General features: G+C 37.1%; 1 protein-coding gene across 1 annotated transcript in view; it reads right to left on the bottom strand.

The window, feature by feature from the left end:
• Window positions 1-845: 845 nt before the first annotated feature.
• The window catches only part of HIBADH (3-hydroxyisobutyrate dehydrogenase), a 128,327-nt gene continuing 111,253 nt past the window's right edge, over window positions 846-17,919 (bottom strand). The window contains exons 5-8 of the mRNA XM_004377485.2: window positions 17,340-17,473; window positions 13,156-13,232; window positions 6,288-6,444; window positions 846-1,806 (exon numbers count right to left, since the gene is read on the bottom strand). Coding sequence (XP_004377542.1) covers window positions 1,648-1,806; window positions 6,288-6,444; window positions 13,156-13,232; window positions 17,340-17,473 — 527 coding nt within the window. The 3' untranslated portion in view covers window positions 846-1,647. The remainder of the gene's footprint in view (window positions 1,807-6,287; window positions 6,445-13,155; window positions 13,233-17,339; window positions 17,474-17,919) is intronic.

Genomic DNA, 17,919 nt, shown 5'->3' on the forward strand with positions numbered 1-17,919 from the left:
AAGACCTTCAACAAGATGGACTGACACAGCGGCTGCAACAATGGGCTCAAACATACCTACTACTGTGAGGATGGTGCAGGACTAGGGAGAGTTGCATTCTGTTATGCATAGTGTCACTGTGAGTTGGAACCGACTGGATGGTACCTAACAACAATGCCTGGAATGTTCTTCCCTCAGGTATTGGTATGGCTTGCTTCCTCAAGCCTTCTTATCTGCTCAACTGCCACCTTACCAGATAGTGCTTCCCTTACCAACCTAATAAAATATCTCTGGCACTCTCCATCAATCCCCCTTATCCTGCTTTTTCTTTTTAGCCCTTACTGAATATTAAATATTTATTTCTTGTGTAGCCCCAGCCTGCACACCCCCCCCCACCCCGGCCACACACACAAGACACCAGAATTAAAGCTCTACGAAGTCAGGAATTTTGTCTGTCTTATTCATCACTGTATTCCCAGTATTTAGAATAGTGCCTTGTGTGTGTGTCTGTTTTATCACTAGGAAAAAATGATAGTAGTCAAATTTGGTAGCCAAGTCTATCACCTGGAATGCTTCTAGGGACTGAGGTGGGAAAAGTGGTAACAGTGCTCCATATTGGGGGATGCTGCACTCAATGCAGGCTGAATTCCTCTAGCTCCACAAGCCAGAAACAATTCAACCAAACACCACTGAAGTATTCAGGTAGCGGGAAGCTGGCTTCCACTAGCCAACTCGGAGCCTCGTTCCTTTTGATTTCCCCTTCCTTCTCTTTCTTCCCATGCTTTCCCCTAAGTCTGTAATATCAGTTTGTCAGATTATTTGATTGTTCTCCAAATGACTGGAAAGAAACAAAAACTCCAAGAAAGTATTATCAGCATAGAAATTTATTTAACTTCAAAATAACGTGGTTATATTTAAAATGTAATAATCATCTAAAGCAAATATCATCACTGGCTCTGGAGGAGGTCTAAAGATGTCATTCTTTTGAAGTGCAAAAATATGTAGTAAGAATGTACAAGGAAGCAAAAATACAAAAAAAACCAAGTCTGCTGAGTACTGGTTGTTGTAACAAGAGAGACACACACCCTAAAATATTGTAACTGAGTCCAAATTACAAAACACGTAGCAACAAGTTCTGCTTTATCAAATCCCTGGAAAATCAATCAGTAACCTCAGTAATACAAGAATATCACCACTTGGTTAACAGGACAAACTTCCTGAGGGATGCAAGGAGGAACTCGCTATACTTCCTTATTCTAACATCTCTACTCACACCAATTTATTTTCTTTCCTTTAAGAAGGATTTAATCGGGTTGAAAAAATATTTGGTTTTACTTACAAAGTGAAGTAAATAATATTCTGATTGAAGTATTCAACGATTTAGTTGAATATGCTCAGGGATCAAATTTTTAAAAAAGGTATGTCAGCTAGTTATAGCAGAGCCCATTAGTGGCTTGAGGGGAAAAAAATCTGATAAATATGTTTGCTAAATATTCTACAAGAATAAGCAATTAAAAATGGGTGGAAAAATCCCAGGATTTGCTATGACCTAAGCAATTAAAAGCAGACATGTGACCTTTGATTAACCCCATTTACTCGTGCAGTGACCTATAAGGAGGCTCCAAGATAGAGTTCGTTTCCAACAGTGTCCACAGCCAAAGGGCACACTCACAGGGTCTCCTCCTCTCGTAGAAACTGGAACACAGACGAGAAGTCTTTCTTTGAGTAGCCCTTTGCACACATCATCCTGTAGATCTGATGGGCCAGACTGCCCAGAAAGATCGGGGTCTTTGTGTTGGTAGCAGAGTCTTGTGCTAATCCCAGATCCTAAATCAAACAAGGAGGAGGAAGGAACATATTGAGACTGATAGTGAAAGTTCCCTTTGGAACTGTGGTTCCTAATGCTTTGGTTTCAAAGAAGGAAAAATGAAGTCTGGAAAAGTAAGCTATATTGTTTTAGTAAATGCTTTCATACAGCTGTAAAACTGCTCCAGGCAGAAACCTTTATTTCTAAGTGTCCCCATCCTCACCCTACACAAGACCTATTTGTTCTGGACTGGGGTTATTATACAGGTGGGATCACACAGGGAAATGCTTTACAGTGGTATCTTTTTCAAATTTGTGGAAGCCCGTTAAGGAATTACTGAATATTTATTCAATCTCTTATTCAACAAATATTTAGCAACTGCTGTGTGATGAGCATTGTTCTAAGTGCTGGTGATATATCACGATAAAACCAACCCACTAATTAATGAAACTTATTGTCCAGAGGGGAAGACAACAAAACAAATACGTGCTATGAAAAATAAAGCTGGGCAAGGGGTTAGAAAGTGATGGTTAGCAAGGGATGGGGCAGAGGGAAGAGTTATGATAGAAATGCTTAGGGAAGGCCTCCCTGAGTCAAAGACATTTGAGCCAAGATTTGAATGTTAGGAAGGAGTGAGTCTTTTGGAGAGCTTGGGGAAGAGAGATTCAGACAGACCAAATAGCAAGGTAAAGGCCCTGAGGTGGGACATGGCTTGGATAATCAAGAAATAACAAGGTGACCAATGAGGCCTGGGGATGGGAAAAGGAGGATCATGGAAGGTTTTATATGCCATGGTAAGGAGTCTGGGCTTTTTTCCAAGTGCAATGGGATGACCATCTTCACAACAATCCATAAGGTCTCAGAGAGCTAAAGCTTCATTCTGATAAAGAGTTTCAGGAAACTTAAGGCTGTTTAAAACCAGACAAAATCTAACATTATAAGTCCATTATATTTAAAGTGTAGCAAATGGATATCCACTACCATAAAAATGGAGTCATGTCCAAACTTGAAATATCTGGGATAAGCAGGGGACAATGAAGGCATGGATAACTAAAACAATATCCCCTACATTTCATTTTATTTGTGATTTTTATAAGAGCTGCAATAAGTGGCAAACCATCTAGATTTAATTCTTACTGTTACCATACACCTCGCCTCCCCCATCACTGGAAAAGTCAACAAGTAATGAAAGAGGAGGACAAGAAGCAAGATGAGAAATATTTCTACTCTTTGAGGAACGATCCTGATAACTCAGTAGTTACTGACACCATCTACCCAAAGGAGAAAATGATTCAAAGAAAAAATAAAGAAGCATAAATGTTGAATTATATCTCTAGCCTCCTGAATATTTATAGTACAGGCACAAACATTATTTTGTACTTATCTGTATAATTTTCACATGTAAACACATTCTTGTTAGGTGCCATCGAGTCAGTTCTGACTCACAGTGACCATACAGGACAAAGTAGAACTGCCCCATAGGGTTTCCAAGAAGCAGCCGGTGAATTTGAACCGCTGACCTTTTGGTTAGCAGCTGAGCTCTTAACCACTACGCCACAAGGTCTCCAAAACACATAGATCTGGAAAATATACTTAACCATACATTCTTCGATAGCTTATCCGCTAAAAAGCAGTTTACACAGTTAACAAATGTGGACAGCTACATTATTGCTCATGCCCAGACAAGGAGACAAATCTCTTTTGTTGACACCATTTTGCAGCATATCTGCCAAATGCTTTTAATTTATTTTAAAATGACAGACCATTTGCATAGACTGGGCTTAATTTTTAACTTAGTAATTTAATTAGAATATAAGAACACACGGTAAACATAACTTACTGATGAAAAGACAACACTGTCTAGAAGAAGAAAAGTCCACTAGAGTTTTTCAAAGGGGTGGATATATATCCTAAATAAGAGCTAATAAAACCAAAAAGGAAAAACTAAACGAGCTATGAGGGTTTCTATAGAGAGAAAGATGACTAGCCTGAGCAGTTTGTCAATCCTGAAATGTCAGAAAAAGAAGGCAACATCTGAAGCTTATAACACATAATTAAAAAAGGAACAAATATTCTACTTCACTAGGAGAGTTAACATTGATGCTAAAAGAGTTATCAAGACTTTCCACAAGTTGTTCCTTGGTGCTCATGAGAAACAAACTTCCAGGAGACTTCAGAAGAATGATCTAGTTTTCTGTACGGATTATGTTCTGATTATATACACACACAATGTTAAAGTTCTATGATGGTAATGTTAAAACCTAGAAATAAGTGCACAAGACTTTACTTAGATGCAGTGCTAATGTCATATCCCCTAGGCACAAAGAGATTTAATAGCAGTTGAGCAAAACATCTCTTAATAAGTAAAGTCTGGATCCGCCCAAGCAGGTACAATTGCTTTAATCAATGTAGCATTGGTAGGGATTTCTTTAATCTCTGCAAACTTCTCTAGAATAAACCTAATCAACTATGGTGTGTTCTTGCTAATAGCTATCTGAGGTGATAAAAGATTTTTAAAAGCTCTTTTCTAAGTAAAGTTAGTTCCTCTCTCATTCTAAGCAAAATTAAGAAGAAGTCTTCTTTATCAGAGAAATGATAACTGCATTCCATAGAGGAAACGAGAATAAAAGAGAACAGTAATATCTATACTTTTTACTATTGCACTGTCTTACATTATTAGTTGAAAAGGCTATCTTTTATTATATATACAAACAAAATAAACAAAACAATTTTAAAAGAAGGACCCATAAGAGTGGCAGATTCTTCCTGGGCAAAGACAAAGGAGAAAATGACCAGAGTGAAGGGGTTGCACACTGTAGAGGGCAGATACAGTGGAGAGCTCTAAAACAAAGCCAGGACTGCAAGAGAATGGGGGCTGCACAATTAACCTCCTTCTGATTAGAAGTCTGCTACCTATTACACTTGACTGGTTGTCTCCTTTGTTGGAGCCATTGGCAATATTTTAGGAACCAAATAAGCTAAGAGGTCACAACTCACTTCATATAGGATACATAATGGACACTGGGCATAAATGTGATTCTTTCATTCTTCCATGTACCCCAAGAAATCACCCTGTTTTTTTGATGAAAACTATATACCCAAGGAGCTAGTTCCTGTTTCCTGACAGCCACACAGCATGATCATAAAAGCCTATGCTAAGGATATGCAAACCTAAATACAAGGTACAGACTGACATAAAAAAAATTTTTTTTTTCTTCAGCTAAACAAAATTGCAAAATAAAGAACACAGTTTCAAACACTGCTTCATCTAATAAATATTCAAAGTGAGTGACCATGTGCCAGGTACTGTGCCAGAAGCTGGGATGAACAAGATAGTCACCGCCCACCCAAACTCAGTCTACTGAGGGAGAAAGACAATTAAACAAGTATTTGTACAGTTGGTAGAAGTGACACCATTGAGGCCAGGGAGGCACAGCCTTGGGGAGTTGGGAAAGGTGTTCCTGATAATAATGCAGCAGAGATGAGTTCAGTATGGCTGAAGCAAAGAGGGGAGTGGAAAGGCAAAACTGAGTCTGGTGAGGCCAGCAAAGGCCAAATCATCAAGGGCCTCCTGAGACAGATTGTGAAGATGGACTTTAATCTACAAATAACTGAAAACCATAAAAGAAACTTAATAAGGAAAGTGAGATAATCAGGTTTACATTTTAGAAAGAACACTTTGGCTATCATATAGAGAATGAATTGGAGATTAGGTGAAAGACATAGAGACCAGTTAAAGGCTGTTGTGGTAATCTAAATGAAGCCAGGTTAAGGTACTGGTAGGGAAGAGGAGGAAATTGGATTAATTCAAAGCATATTTAGGAAGTAGAATGGACAGAACATCATGAGGCATGAGGGAGAGTAAGCCAAGAATGGTATACAGGTGTACGTATCATTACTTGTGCAACTAGGAAAAAAAAAAGTCAACTGGGCGAAATAAGCTCTATGTAGAAATCTGAAAGACTTTCTGAAAAGCATTTTCCAAGTTGAGATCACAAATGCTCTCTGGAGGAGGCCAACAATTCACTTTCCAAGTGAATTAATTTATACATAAATCCATATATAGTCTTAAAGCAGAAAGGTGTATTTAGAAATCTAGTGTTATCTGGGAAAAATACTGTTTTCTCTTGTGATGTGTATACTGAATGCATTATCAACCAACAGGAAATCTTACTGCTCCCATTCTAAGGATTTGGTAAATTAATGTAAGTTTACAGTAAAGAAAAAAAATTACAAGCTTATATTATAAACAAACTCAAGCACAGAAGAAAAAATCCTGGCCCATTTTTCTCATCCAAAGGCCAGAAATAACAACAAACAAGATCAGGATTTTTATCTAAGCTAAATTTCACTCATGTCTAGTAGGTAAGTGAATCACTGTTCTAGTAATCTTACCTTCTAAGATAGACACATGCTATGTTAAAAGACAGAAACAAAGAAATATAAATTAGATCATAACACATTTTTTCTCTCTCTCGGGTCGTCTCTGCATTTACCATACCTTAGCCATGAGTGTTGTTCCAAATCCACCCTGATAGTTATTAGCTGAGGGAACGCCATCCATCACCCCAGGTACAGGATTGTAAGTGTCACTTGACCAACACCGTCCGGAGCTCATATTTAGGATTTTAGCCAATAGTTTTGGGTCAAGCCCTAGCCTGTCAAAGGTCAAAGAAAAGAAGTGTTAAATGTCAAAATGCACAAGTGAGCCAGGACATTTTATACTTGAAGAAAACCTTCTCCACTATCCTACTTTTAAGAAGAAATACTACATAATTGCATAAAAGTGTTGTCGGTTTATCGCACTCACGGGGTTTGAGTCTTTCGGACATTATTGCATTTGTGTGTCACATAAGAACCTTAAACCAATATGATAGTCTAAATTCTACATTCTTTATTCCCAAATGATATATTTCAAAAAGAAATATCAATAGGTAAATGATGCATCATGGGAGTTTGTGCAGGTGCATTTATATGTATGTTTATTTCTTTAGCTTTTATGAGAAGAAATATAAGAGATGAGCTATGAGCAGTAAAAAATGCTTAAGAGAAGTTATCATTATAAAAGAAGACATTTCTTGCTGCAAACATTTCCTTATTTATTAAATCTTCATTAGACAATCTTGCTTATGAAGCAAGTCTGCAGAGTTGTGACATATGCTATCTATTCAGAGACATGCATTATAGTTCTGGGTCAACTGCTGATAAGGTTACTGATCCTGATAAAACAAAGCCTGCCGAAGCGGAAACATCATTTGTTCTATCACTGAGCTGATGGCATAAACGGCTGTTCAATGTGGACCCGGAAAAAAAAAAAAATCAAAATGCTATATTACTTTGATTCTAAGTATTTTAAAAGCAGCTTCGGTAAGCACAATTTTGCCAAGTATCACTGAATCAAGTTTCAAATAAAACTTTACATCCAGCAATGTATTGGTTTCTTTCATGCAAAGATCCATTAAAAAATAATTATCACAAAATCTTTCTGCTTTTTCTTAAACCAACGTCTTAGGGAAAAAATATATACATATAGAAAACAGATACTTACATAAGTGTCAAACAAAGTGTTCATTTTGGCATGCTTAAGTTCTTGTTTACTTCGTGTGTTTGAAATATTGTTGCTGTCTGTTGTTAGGTGCCACTGAGTCGGTTCCAACTCACGGCGACCTTACGTACAACAGAATGAAACACTGCCCAGTCCTGCGCTATCCTCACAGAAAAATAAATATATGTCTATTTATTTCAAACTCTGAATATTTATCATGTGCAGTGAAACATTTTCCCAATGCTAGGGCTAACAGCCACAATATGTATGGACTGACCATGCACTATAAGCATTATGTAATCAGACTTTCAAGGGGTAGCAGTGGTTTACAGGATACTATGTGGCATGCAATGTATTTAAATTCATTTGTAGGTCATGTTATAATGAGTTTGTACTAAGAATTTTACCCAGTATAGGAAATTCAATCTAAATCAGCTATCACACATTCTGTTCAAATGCAGATGCTGGAAAGAAATCCAACCATTTCATTTATTCTTTCATAAAGATCCAAGTTTGTGGCATGTGTAGTTTGCTACAGATGTTTTCTTTCCCCTTTTTTAAATAAAATTAGGCTATCAGTATGCTGTTGTAGCACACGACTTAGGAAAAGATAAAGCCAATGTGTTTAGGGAATAATTGTGAAAAGTAAAATTACAAATTAACAATTAGTTAATTTGCTGTAACTGCAAATAAATTGTCTGAGCATAAATGTTCAAGGATGTATATACCTAATGTGCTCCACAAGCAGGAAATATTTTTAAAGATCCTCAAACATTGCTTTTCCCCTCCATTTCAAATACAATTTAGGGGCTTTCTAATTTAAATTTTCTTTTAAAATGGCTCATCATATTTAAAGCAGCCTAGTTACTTTCCTCCTTATAATCTACCAGGTTAAACTCAGCAGTACCTCATAACAGTTTGTTTTGCCAAAGAAATTCATACTGTCTATAATACTTAACCAAAATGGTGAGCAAAGCTTATTATCCTGACTTTGTAAAACCCTACGTTTTTCTTGAATGTTCAAGGAAAACACTGGCATTGATTTATGGAAACCCTTTTCGGTGAACACACTGCTATTCAGAAACATCCTGCAGGGCACACATTAACCAGGTGGCAGTTCTTCAATGCTCACTTTTCAAATCTGGTGCTCCTCTCCACCATGCTGGTTCTCTTTAGGAGATGGCTACTCCCTCCCTGAGCTTCCTCCCCCACCCTCTCCTACCCAGCAGCAAAGTATATCATTAAAAAGAGCAAGTTAGAGTGTTTTGCATTTCATCTTTCTGAGGATTCTTTCACTGGCACATATATAACTGACAGTTAAAATTAGACATGATATTAAAATCAGTTACTGAAGTCCTCTGTCTTGCACTATGCCCAAGGCTTGTAATGGTCTGCAACCAGCTAGAATACACAGTAATTGTCATTCAGAGAGTCTATCCTAGAACGTCATGCTTCACTGGAGAAGACTGAGTTTCCATTTGAAATCAACAAATTAATCCAAGACAGGTATCTGAAAGGGCAAGTTTAATAGGAAGCAGCTACTGGGCTCTCAACCATGATAAAATGTTATTGCTGTTTCCCTGTAAATTGGCTGGGAACATATGATACTTTCTGCATAAGAGCCCCATTGCTGTTCAGGAGATATACAGCTCAAGCCATCAAAAGGATGACAGTCTGTCAGTCCCCATAATAACTTGCCACTGGACGTGGTTCGAGAGTGTGAGCTCACGTGCATGTGACTTTACAATTGCTGGAATGTTCTCTGATAGAAACAGAAAATGAATTCATCGCTCTGATTGCATATATAATGCAACTCAAATAAACGTCATTGTGTCAAATCTACTCACCTTTAAAATACAAGAATTTTAAATGAACTCTGGGGAAAAGTAAAGATGATGCACAAACTATAAAAATTAAAAAGAATCCAAACATTTGTCTTCACTGTAACCGAGGCTTTAAAGGCCAAAAAAGTTTGTTCATTTTTATATTCTCTATGACTATCTACACCATCTAGTTTTACATAAGAACAAAATGAATTATATCACTAAACTGGGATGTATCTATCAGAGGAAAGGATGTGGAAACAAAACATCCAAGACCATGTCAATTTTAATGAGTCATTCACTTATTCAACCAATGTTTACCAAGATCTGCTATGTGCTGGCACTGTGCTTGGAGTTAAGGAGACCATAAGGAGCTAAGAAGAGGCTGCCTGCCCTTCATGAGTGGGTGAGATAAGACACACACCCAGATAACTTTTACCCAAGGCAGGACAAGTACCATATTCCATCTACTCGTTCACTTCTCTCCACATTCATTCGACTATTCTTCACTGAGCGCCTACTATCTTCCAGCTATGGTCTTAGGATACAGCAATGAGCAGACAAAGGCATTCCCCTTCATGGGGCTTATGTTGGGAAGACAGGCAATAAATAAATAAATATACAATGCCAGAGAGTGAGAAGTGGAATGAAGAAAAAACATTAAAATACAATTCAATTCAAATACTAACAACCACCCTTGCTACAACATAAACAACTACTACACACTAAGTGCCTACCATGTGCCAAGAGAAATTTTAAAAGACTTATGCGGATTAATTCATTTAATCTTCACAACAACCCTGTGGATTAATACCACTATTACTGTCTTTTTATAGATGAGCAAGTGGTAGCAGAGAGGTCAAGTTACTTGTCCAGGGTCACAAAGCTTAAGTCTGTGGCAGAGCTGACATGCAGATCAAGATGGGCCCCCACAACCTAACCATCCTGAGTCTCACTGGGTGGGTTGTGAACTTACCATTCACCAGCCAGTATGATGGCATTTTATCAGTTTATTAAGAAATTTGGTCAAGCTTTTATTGTAAACCTTTTGCCATTTGTTATATTTATCATTTGGGCATGCAACTAAGAGGCTTCAGTCAATCACCTACATGAAAAGCCAACATTTTCTAAGGGCAGTTTCTAAGAAACTAAACTTATGCTCTTGGGAAAGTTCTCAGCTTCAACAGTCTTCCAGAAATTCAATTGTTTTAAGCCTCTTTTGGTGGGAGAAAACAAGATGGTGGTTGATAGAGGGGCCTGGGTCCTGGTTATGCAAGTAACTTATTATACAACAAATATAAAAACCAATCAATTCCTGGAGGAGCAATAAATAAAAACAAAACAACAAAACTCACATTATCAATGTTGTTTCTGAGTGATGCACAGGAATAAAATCTCTCTATGCAAGAAGGGCACTTTCGGTGCCAGAAAACTATGCTTCTGAGTCCTATCTAGGAACCCAATTACAAAGTAATAAGGTCTGATCAAAGAAGAATCTCAAATTATGTTTGTAAACCAATATTTTTTTACTCTTTTCTTTTTAATACCATTTAAAACTCCACTAACATCCACAAAGATTCACTACAAAAGAACAACTTAGTCCACTGGGTCAATAAGAATTTTAAACTGTAAGATTTTATTCTTCTATTTAAAAAAAGGGGGGTTTCTAAAAACAACCCACTGACTTATGAGAGTGAAATTAATCAGAAATGATCAGTTCATTGGAATGGGTGACTCAATTTGTAAATGTTGGCATTAATGCTCTAAAAAAAAATCTCACTTCTGAGTGAACAGAATATAAATGTGGTTGAACCACTTTGATGCTGCACTACCTTGTGGGAATTTACTACTTGGGAATTTATGCTTGCTGATGCCAATTTTCTCTTTCACCTTGCAAAGCTCAATAAATCGTGGCCGCTCTCTATACTCTATTAGAGAACAATCTTGTCATTTTAAACCACGTCTGTAAACCATGGAAAAAAGACAATAGTAGAAGCACTCATTTTTAGGGCTTTCAAACCACTGGGAATTTTTGTAAGATAAAGTAATAAAACCCTAATGTTATGAAAATATGCAATTCATTAGTATAATCTGAACCACCAGAAATTTACAAATTATTTTAACAGTTAAATAATTAGTGAATTTCTGCCTTGTGTTCAGACATTATGTACATACTCAGTTAATATATGTAGAGTTTTGGAAAAACTAAGCATTTAAAAGGTTCCTATTTCTAAATATTGTTTGTATCATAGTGGACCAAGGCCAACAATATGGAAAACTCTATTTATTGCTTCTGTTCTTAATGTTTCCATTTGGAATTTTATCACTTTTCATTTTCTCTCTGATAATTAAATTCACTCTAATAATTGTTTTGATAGGAAAATTATTTGAGAAATGCCAGAGGATGCATCACTCCGACTCAGGATACCCTGACCTAGTGACACTCAAGGTAAGAAGTAGAATATAAAATGAGCTGGCAATAATAAGGAGGGGAATTTTAGTATACAAAAGCCTGTTAATCTAGGCTTTATTTTTTTTACCATCTATTCATTTATATTCAGAAAAATGAAAATATGATCTAAAGCTGCATATGCATACTAATGCTCTAATCCTGTTGTCAACATCAATTAATTCTGTATGCAATTCTGGTCCCAGAAATTTACATTTTTCCTCTTTCATAAAATTAGTTTAGAGGATGGATATGAAAATAAGCTACTAATAACTAGTTTTTCAATTATGGTAAGTGACCCATAGCCTAAAACTGACCACAATACAGACATATCACTCTGAACAGCTTCCTATATACAACAGTTTTGTTAAGATTTTGTACAGATATGCCTTATCATTTTACAGACATTCAATTTTAAAATGTAAATGGTACAGGATATTGATAAACCAATTAGCACTGATGCAAAGCAAATTCCTCTTTTATATCAATTACAACATGACAACTTAATAGGTCAAAATAGTTTAACATCTGAGACAAGGGCAATTCAATAAAACAGCAGCATCTTGATATGGTAATTAAGAGGAAATGTGAATCCATTACTGTGTTTTAAAAAATATCTCAAAGCACTTTGGCTCTTTTTATTGCTTTTATCAAAAGCTGTGATATAAAACACTACTCTGATTTGTGAAATCTTTGGTTTTCAGAAAGCACTTTTGGGGAGTCGGAGAAAAATACCTGAATAAAGCATCTTGCTGATTAAGCATTTTTTAAAGTAAAAACATATATTTACTGTATTCATGAAATATAAAACATTCAAAAAATCAATTAGGTCATTAATCATATGTAGCATTTACTAACCTAAAAGATTAGAGGCTAAAACTAAGACATTAACCTCAAGCATTCTAAAAAATGATCATCCATGGGAAAAACAGAATTCTTGAATCACTTTAAGCGAAGTATGAATGTTATTTTATTTTAATAGAATGATATAGCCTCAATACAAAGTAACTAAACCACAGGCAAGTGAAAAAGAAAGAGTTATGGATATGAATCGCAACTTTAATGCCATCCAGCTTATCCTGGGAACGAACAACCAAGAGCCTTTCTAGTGCAGATTTTGGGGACTATATTTAAAATAGGTGCATAAAACCAGTCATGTGGTAGCTTAATGCTTGAATTCACTATACATTAAAATCGTATTTTACACAAACTTTTCCCTACACTGCCAAAGTGTGTTTAAATTTTATAGTAAAACTGTTCCTTGCATTTCAACATAAGAGAAGAAATGGAGCACCCACATAAAAAGAACAATGTAACTTCAGATGCACAGCACAATATACTTTATGGTGATCGCAAATAATATGCATGCTCTCCAGGGTCCTACTGCTCGTCAAATAAGCAAAGTCTATTAACGTTCAATAATGAAGTAATTTCAAAATTTTCCTGGATCAATTCATTTATCTCTCATGAATGTAATTTTTTCAATGTCAGACAATCAAATAAGAAAGCTCATGAAAATTGTTAGTATATGAAAATGTACTATTCAACAAACCTGATTCCAAGATTCATAGCTTCAGCAGTTCCAATCATACTAATAGCTAGCAGCATGTTGTTGCAGATCTTTGCGGCCTGAAAATAAATCGAGTACATAGTTAATATCTTTATTTTCAAGTTATAACTCAAAGGAAGTTTTATTCATCCAATTCCATAGGCTTCTTTCTAAAAGTCGAGCATTCAACTGTTTATTCTCTCAAATGGGGAAGGGAACATGGTGCCGACTGCCTCCCTCTGAAGCTAAACTAACATGCTATCACAGAGCAGACTGAGGGTATCTCTTCCACACAGTAACAAGCCCTCAGTAATTAATAAGCTCCCACTATGGCTTAGCATTATAGGGAATACTGATCTAAATGACACGACTGTTCTTTAAGGGATGGAGCTTACAATCTAAGTGGGGAGATGGGAGTAATACACTAAAAGAAAAGATAACTGACAAACACACACAATTAAGCGGTAAATTATATGGTAGAGTCCAAAAGATATAGACAGTAGGCATTCAGAGAAACAAGATTGCTGAGGGCAGGAGCAGTGAAGGAAGGGGTTTTTAGAGGAGGTGGAACATGAAACCATCTCTCATAAGGCCAGGTAGGATTAAGCAGGCAAGAAAGAGAAAGAATGACATCAGAGGGAAAAGTAAATATATAAGAGGGAATAAATATATAAGAGAATAGGATGTTCCTGAGAACAGTTAAGAAAACTGACTCATGTGCATATGTTTTGTGTGTGTGTGTGTGTGCAATCTTTTTTTTAACTTTTTATAACAGTGGTCTCATACAATATTTATTCTTTTGTGACTGCTTATTTCACTCAGCATAATGTCCTCCAGATTCATCCATGTTGTGAGATGTTTCATGGATTCGTAATTATTCTTTATTGTTGCGTAGTATTCCACCGTGTGTATGTACCATAGTTTTTCTGTTCATCCATTGATGGGTACTTAGGTTGTTTCCACCTTTTTGCTGTTGTGAATAATGCTGCAATAAACATGGGTGTCCATATGTCTATTCTTGTCACAGCTCTTATTTCTCTAGGATATATACCTAGGAGTGGGACTGCCAGATCATATGGTATTTCTATTTCTATCTTTTTAAAGGAGCACCATACCGTTTTCCTCAGTAGTTGTACCATTTTACATTCCCGCCAGCAGTGTCTCAGAGCTCCAATCTCCCCACAACCTTGCTAGCATTTGTTGCTTTCTGTTTTTTTGATCAGTGCCATTATCGCAGGGGTGAGATGGTATCTCATTGTAGTTTTGATTTGCATCTTTCTAATTGGCTAATGACCACGAGCATCTCTTTATGTGTTTGTCAACCGCCTGAATGTCTTCTTTGGTGAATATCTGTTCATGTCCTTTGCCCATTTTTAAATTGGATTGTTCGTCTTTTTGTTGTGGAAATGTTGAAGTTTTCTATAAATTTAAAGATTAGACTCTTGTCAGACGTGTTGTAGTCAAAATTTTTTCCCAGTCTGTAGGTTCTCTTTTTACTCTTTTGTTGTTGTTGTTAGGTGTCATCAAGTCAATTCTGACTAACAGCGACCTTATATTCAACAGAACAACACACTGCCCGGTCCTGTCCCATCCTCACAATTGTTGCTATGTTTGAGCCATTGTTGCAGCCACTGTGTCAATCCATCTCACTGAGGGTCTTCCTCGTTTTCACTGACCCTCTACCTCATCAAGCATGATGTCCTTCTCCAGGGACTAGTCCCTCCTGATAACATGTCCTAAGTACGTGAACCAAGTCTTGCCATCCTCGCTTCTAAGGGGCACACTCTGGACATACTTCTTCCGAGACATATTTGTTTATTCTTCTGGCAGTTCATGGTATATTCAATATTCTTCGCCAACATCATAATTCAAAGGCATCGATTCTTATTCACCGTCTAGCTATCGCATGCATATATAGTGACTGAAAATACCATGGCTTGGGTTAGGCACACCTTATTCTTCAAGGTGACATCTTTGCTTTTTAACACTTTAAAGAGGTCTTTTGCAGCAGATTTGCCCAATGCAATACGTCATTTGATTTCTTGACTTCTGCTTCCATGGGTGTTGATTATAAATCTAAGTAAAATGAAATCCTTGACAACTTCAATCTTTTCTCTGTTTATCATGATGGTGCTTACTGGTCCAGTTGTGAAGACTTTTGTTTTCTTTATGCTGAGTTGTAATCTGTACTGAAGGCTGTAGTCTTTAAACTTCATCAGTAAGTGTTTCAAATCCTCTTCGCTTTCAGCAAACAAGGTTGTGTCATCTGCATAGTGCAAGTAGTTAACGAGCCTTGCTCCAATCCTGATGCCCCATTCTTCTTCATATAGTCCAGCTTCTCAGATTATTTGCTCAGCAAACAGATTGAATAAGTATGGTGAAAGGATACAACCCTGACGCACACCTTTCCTGATTTTAAACCACCCAGTATCACCTTTTTCTGTTCAAAAGACTACCTTTTAGTCCATGTACGGGTTCCTCATGAGCACAATTAAGTGTTCTGGAATTCCCATTCTTCACAATGTTATCCATAATTTGTTATGATCCACAGAATCGAATGCCTTTGCATAGTCAATAAAACACAGGTATCCTTCTGGTATTCTCTGCTTTCTCTTTTGGGTAAGTCTTTTGATGAGCCTAAGTGTTTAATTTTTAGGAGGTCCCAGTTATCTAGTTTCTCTTCTGCTATTTGTACATTTAGTTATGTTTGGTATTCTATTTATGCCATATATTAGGGCCCCTAGCATTACCCCTATTTTTTCTTCCATGATCTTTATAGTTTTGTTGTTGTTGTTAAGTTCTGTGGAGTCGGAGCGACTCATAGCGACCCTATGTACAACAGAATGAAACACTGCCCCGTCCTGTGCTATTCTCACAATCGTTGTTATGCTTAAGCACATTGTTGCAGCCACTGTGTCAATTCATCTCATTGAGGATCTTCCTCTTTTTCATTTTAGGTTTTACATTTACGTCTCATGTGCATATGTTTTAAGGAGTGGTGAGAAATTTGCTAGTTAAGACTGGGTCAAGAGCTATAAAAGCTAGGGTAAAGAGTTAAAATTTGACATGGTAGGAAATAGGGATCTGTTCAAAGCTTCTGAATAGGGAAGTGCTATGATGATACAAGCATCTTGATGGAGCTGGTTTTGGTTACAGTGTTGGGTAGAGTGGTAAACCTGGTATCCAGAGATCCATTAGGCCCTCTGAGCAGTATACCAGATACAAAATGATGAGAGAAAGACTGGACCGGGGAATGTGTGGAATGGATAAGATGGTCAACAGTGAGAGCCAATGAACCAAAAATCAATAGGGCTTGAAGACTGACTTGACAGGGGGATAGAGAAAATAACCATATCTAAGATAATACTAGCGTCTTGAAGTGAGATAAAGGAGATGCCAAAGGCCAAGACAAAGCATTAAGAGAAATGAATGTGTGTGAGTGCGGGTGTGAGTATGTGTGTTGGAGGTGGAGGTAGGGAACATCTAGTTTGATTTCAGGCATACTAAACATATTCAGTATTGTCAATCACCTCTTTCTGAGTTTCTAAATGAAAATTATTTTGTTTTCAAGAAAAAGATTAAAATGAATAGGTTAATTCTACCTGACCGTACTACAAATAAGGAGCCCTGGTGGGAGAGTGGTCAAAGCACTCAGCTGTTAACCAAAAAGTCGGCAGTTCAAACCCACCAGCCACTCCACGGGAGAAAGATGTGGCAGTCCAAAGATTTACAGCCTTAGAAATCCTACGGGAAGTTCTACTCTGTCCTGCAGGGTTGCTATGAGTTGGCATTGACTCAACAGCAGTGGGTTTGGTTTGCTTTTTTTTGGAACTACAAATAGAGCTGTAGCAAGTAATTTCAGAATTAAATGGAAGATAATTGTACCTCCGACAACATGAGCACTTCCAACAGAAGCAGTTTTAAGGATGACTTTAGTAGTCACTAGGATGACATGACAAGATTCTAATGACGGAACTTCTGATATCTTTTTTTTTTAAATAATTGGCTGATGTCACCAGTGATACACATACTAATTTATCTCAAATTAATTTAAGAAAATCTCAGCAAACAAAGAACCCATAGACTGAATGGAATAAAGAGGAATAAGAATGTGTGGTTAGGAAACATAAATGAACGTTAGCCAATTTTACATCACCTAGTGAGGGTCATTAATGTGAAAAGCTTACCTGTCCAGTCCCAACAGCTCCACAATACAACACATTGGAGCCCATGCATCCCAGCAACTCTTGAGCAGCAGCAAATTCCTCTTCGACTCCTCCCACCATAAATGTGAGGTTCCCAGATCGCGCAGCTCCCACACCTGAATGGTTTGGGTATAGGGATGAGGCAAAGGGAAACATTTCTTGAAGTGTTGAAATAGATGGGAAGTAAAATGAGAGAAAATCTCAAAACTAAATGAAAACATCTTGTCTCCAAATCGTATTTATGTCAGGCATGTGTAAAATATTCTAAATCTCTATACTCCGCAATCAGGTATCACGCAGGTTCAGGGGCAGATTATCCAACAGGCAAGACAAGCATGGTGCTTACCTTGCTTACCACATGATCTGTAGTGAATGATTTCACATTTTCTCACCACATCTAAGATTCTGCTTCTAGGTATGGCTGGCATCTGTCTCTCTCCCAACCCCACAGCACCTTCCTACAGAACCAAAGTCTCTTTTCAAATTTTATAATCTCTGACAGGGGCAGATGACCCAGTAAGCAAGGTAAGCACAGGCTTATTTGTGCTTATTTACAGATTTG

Source organism: Trichechus manatus, unplaced genomic scaffold (assembly GCF_000243295.1).
Source record: "Trichechus manatus latirostris isolate Lorelei unplaced genomic scaffold, TriManLat1.0 scaffold00050, whole genome shotgun sequence".
Lineage (NCBI taxonomy): Eukaryota > Metazoa > Chordata > Mammalia > Sirenia > Trichechidae > Trichechus > Trichechus manatus.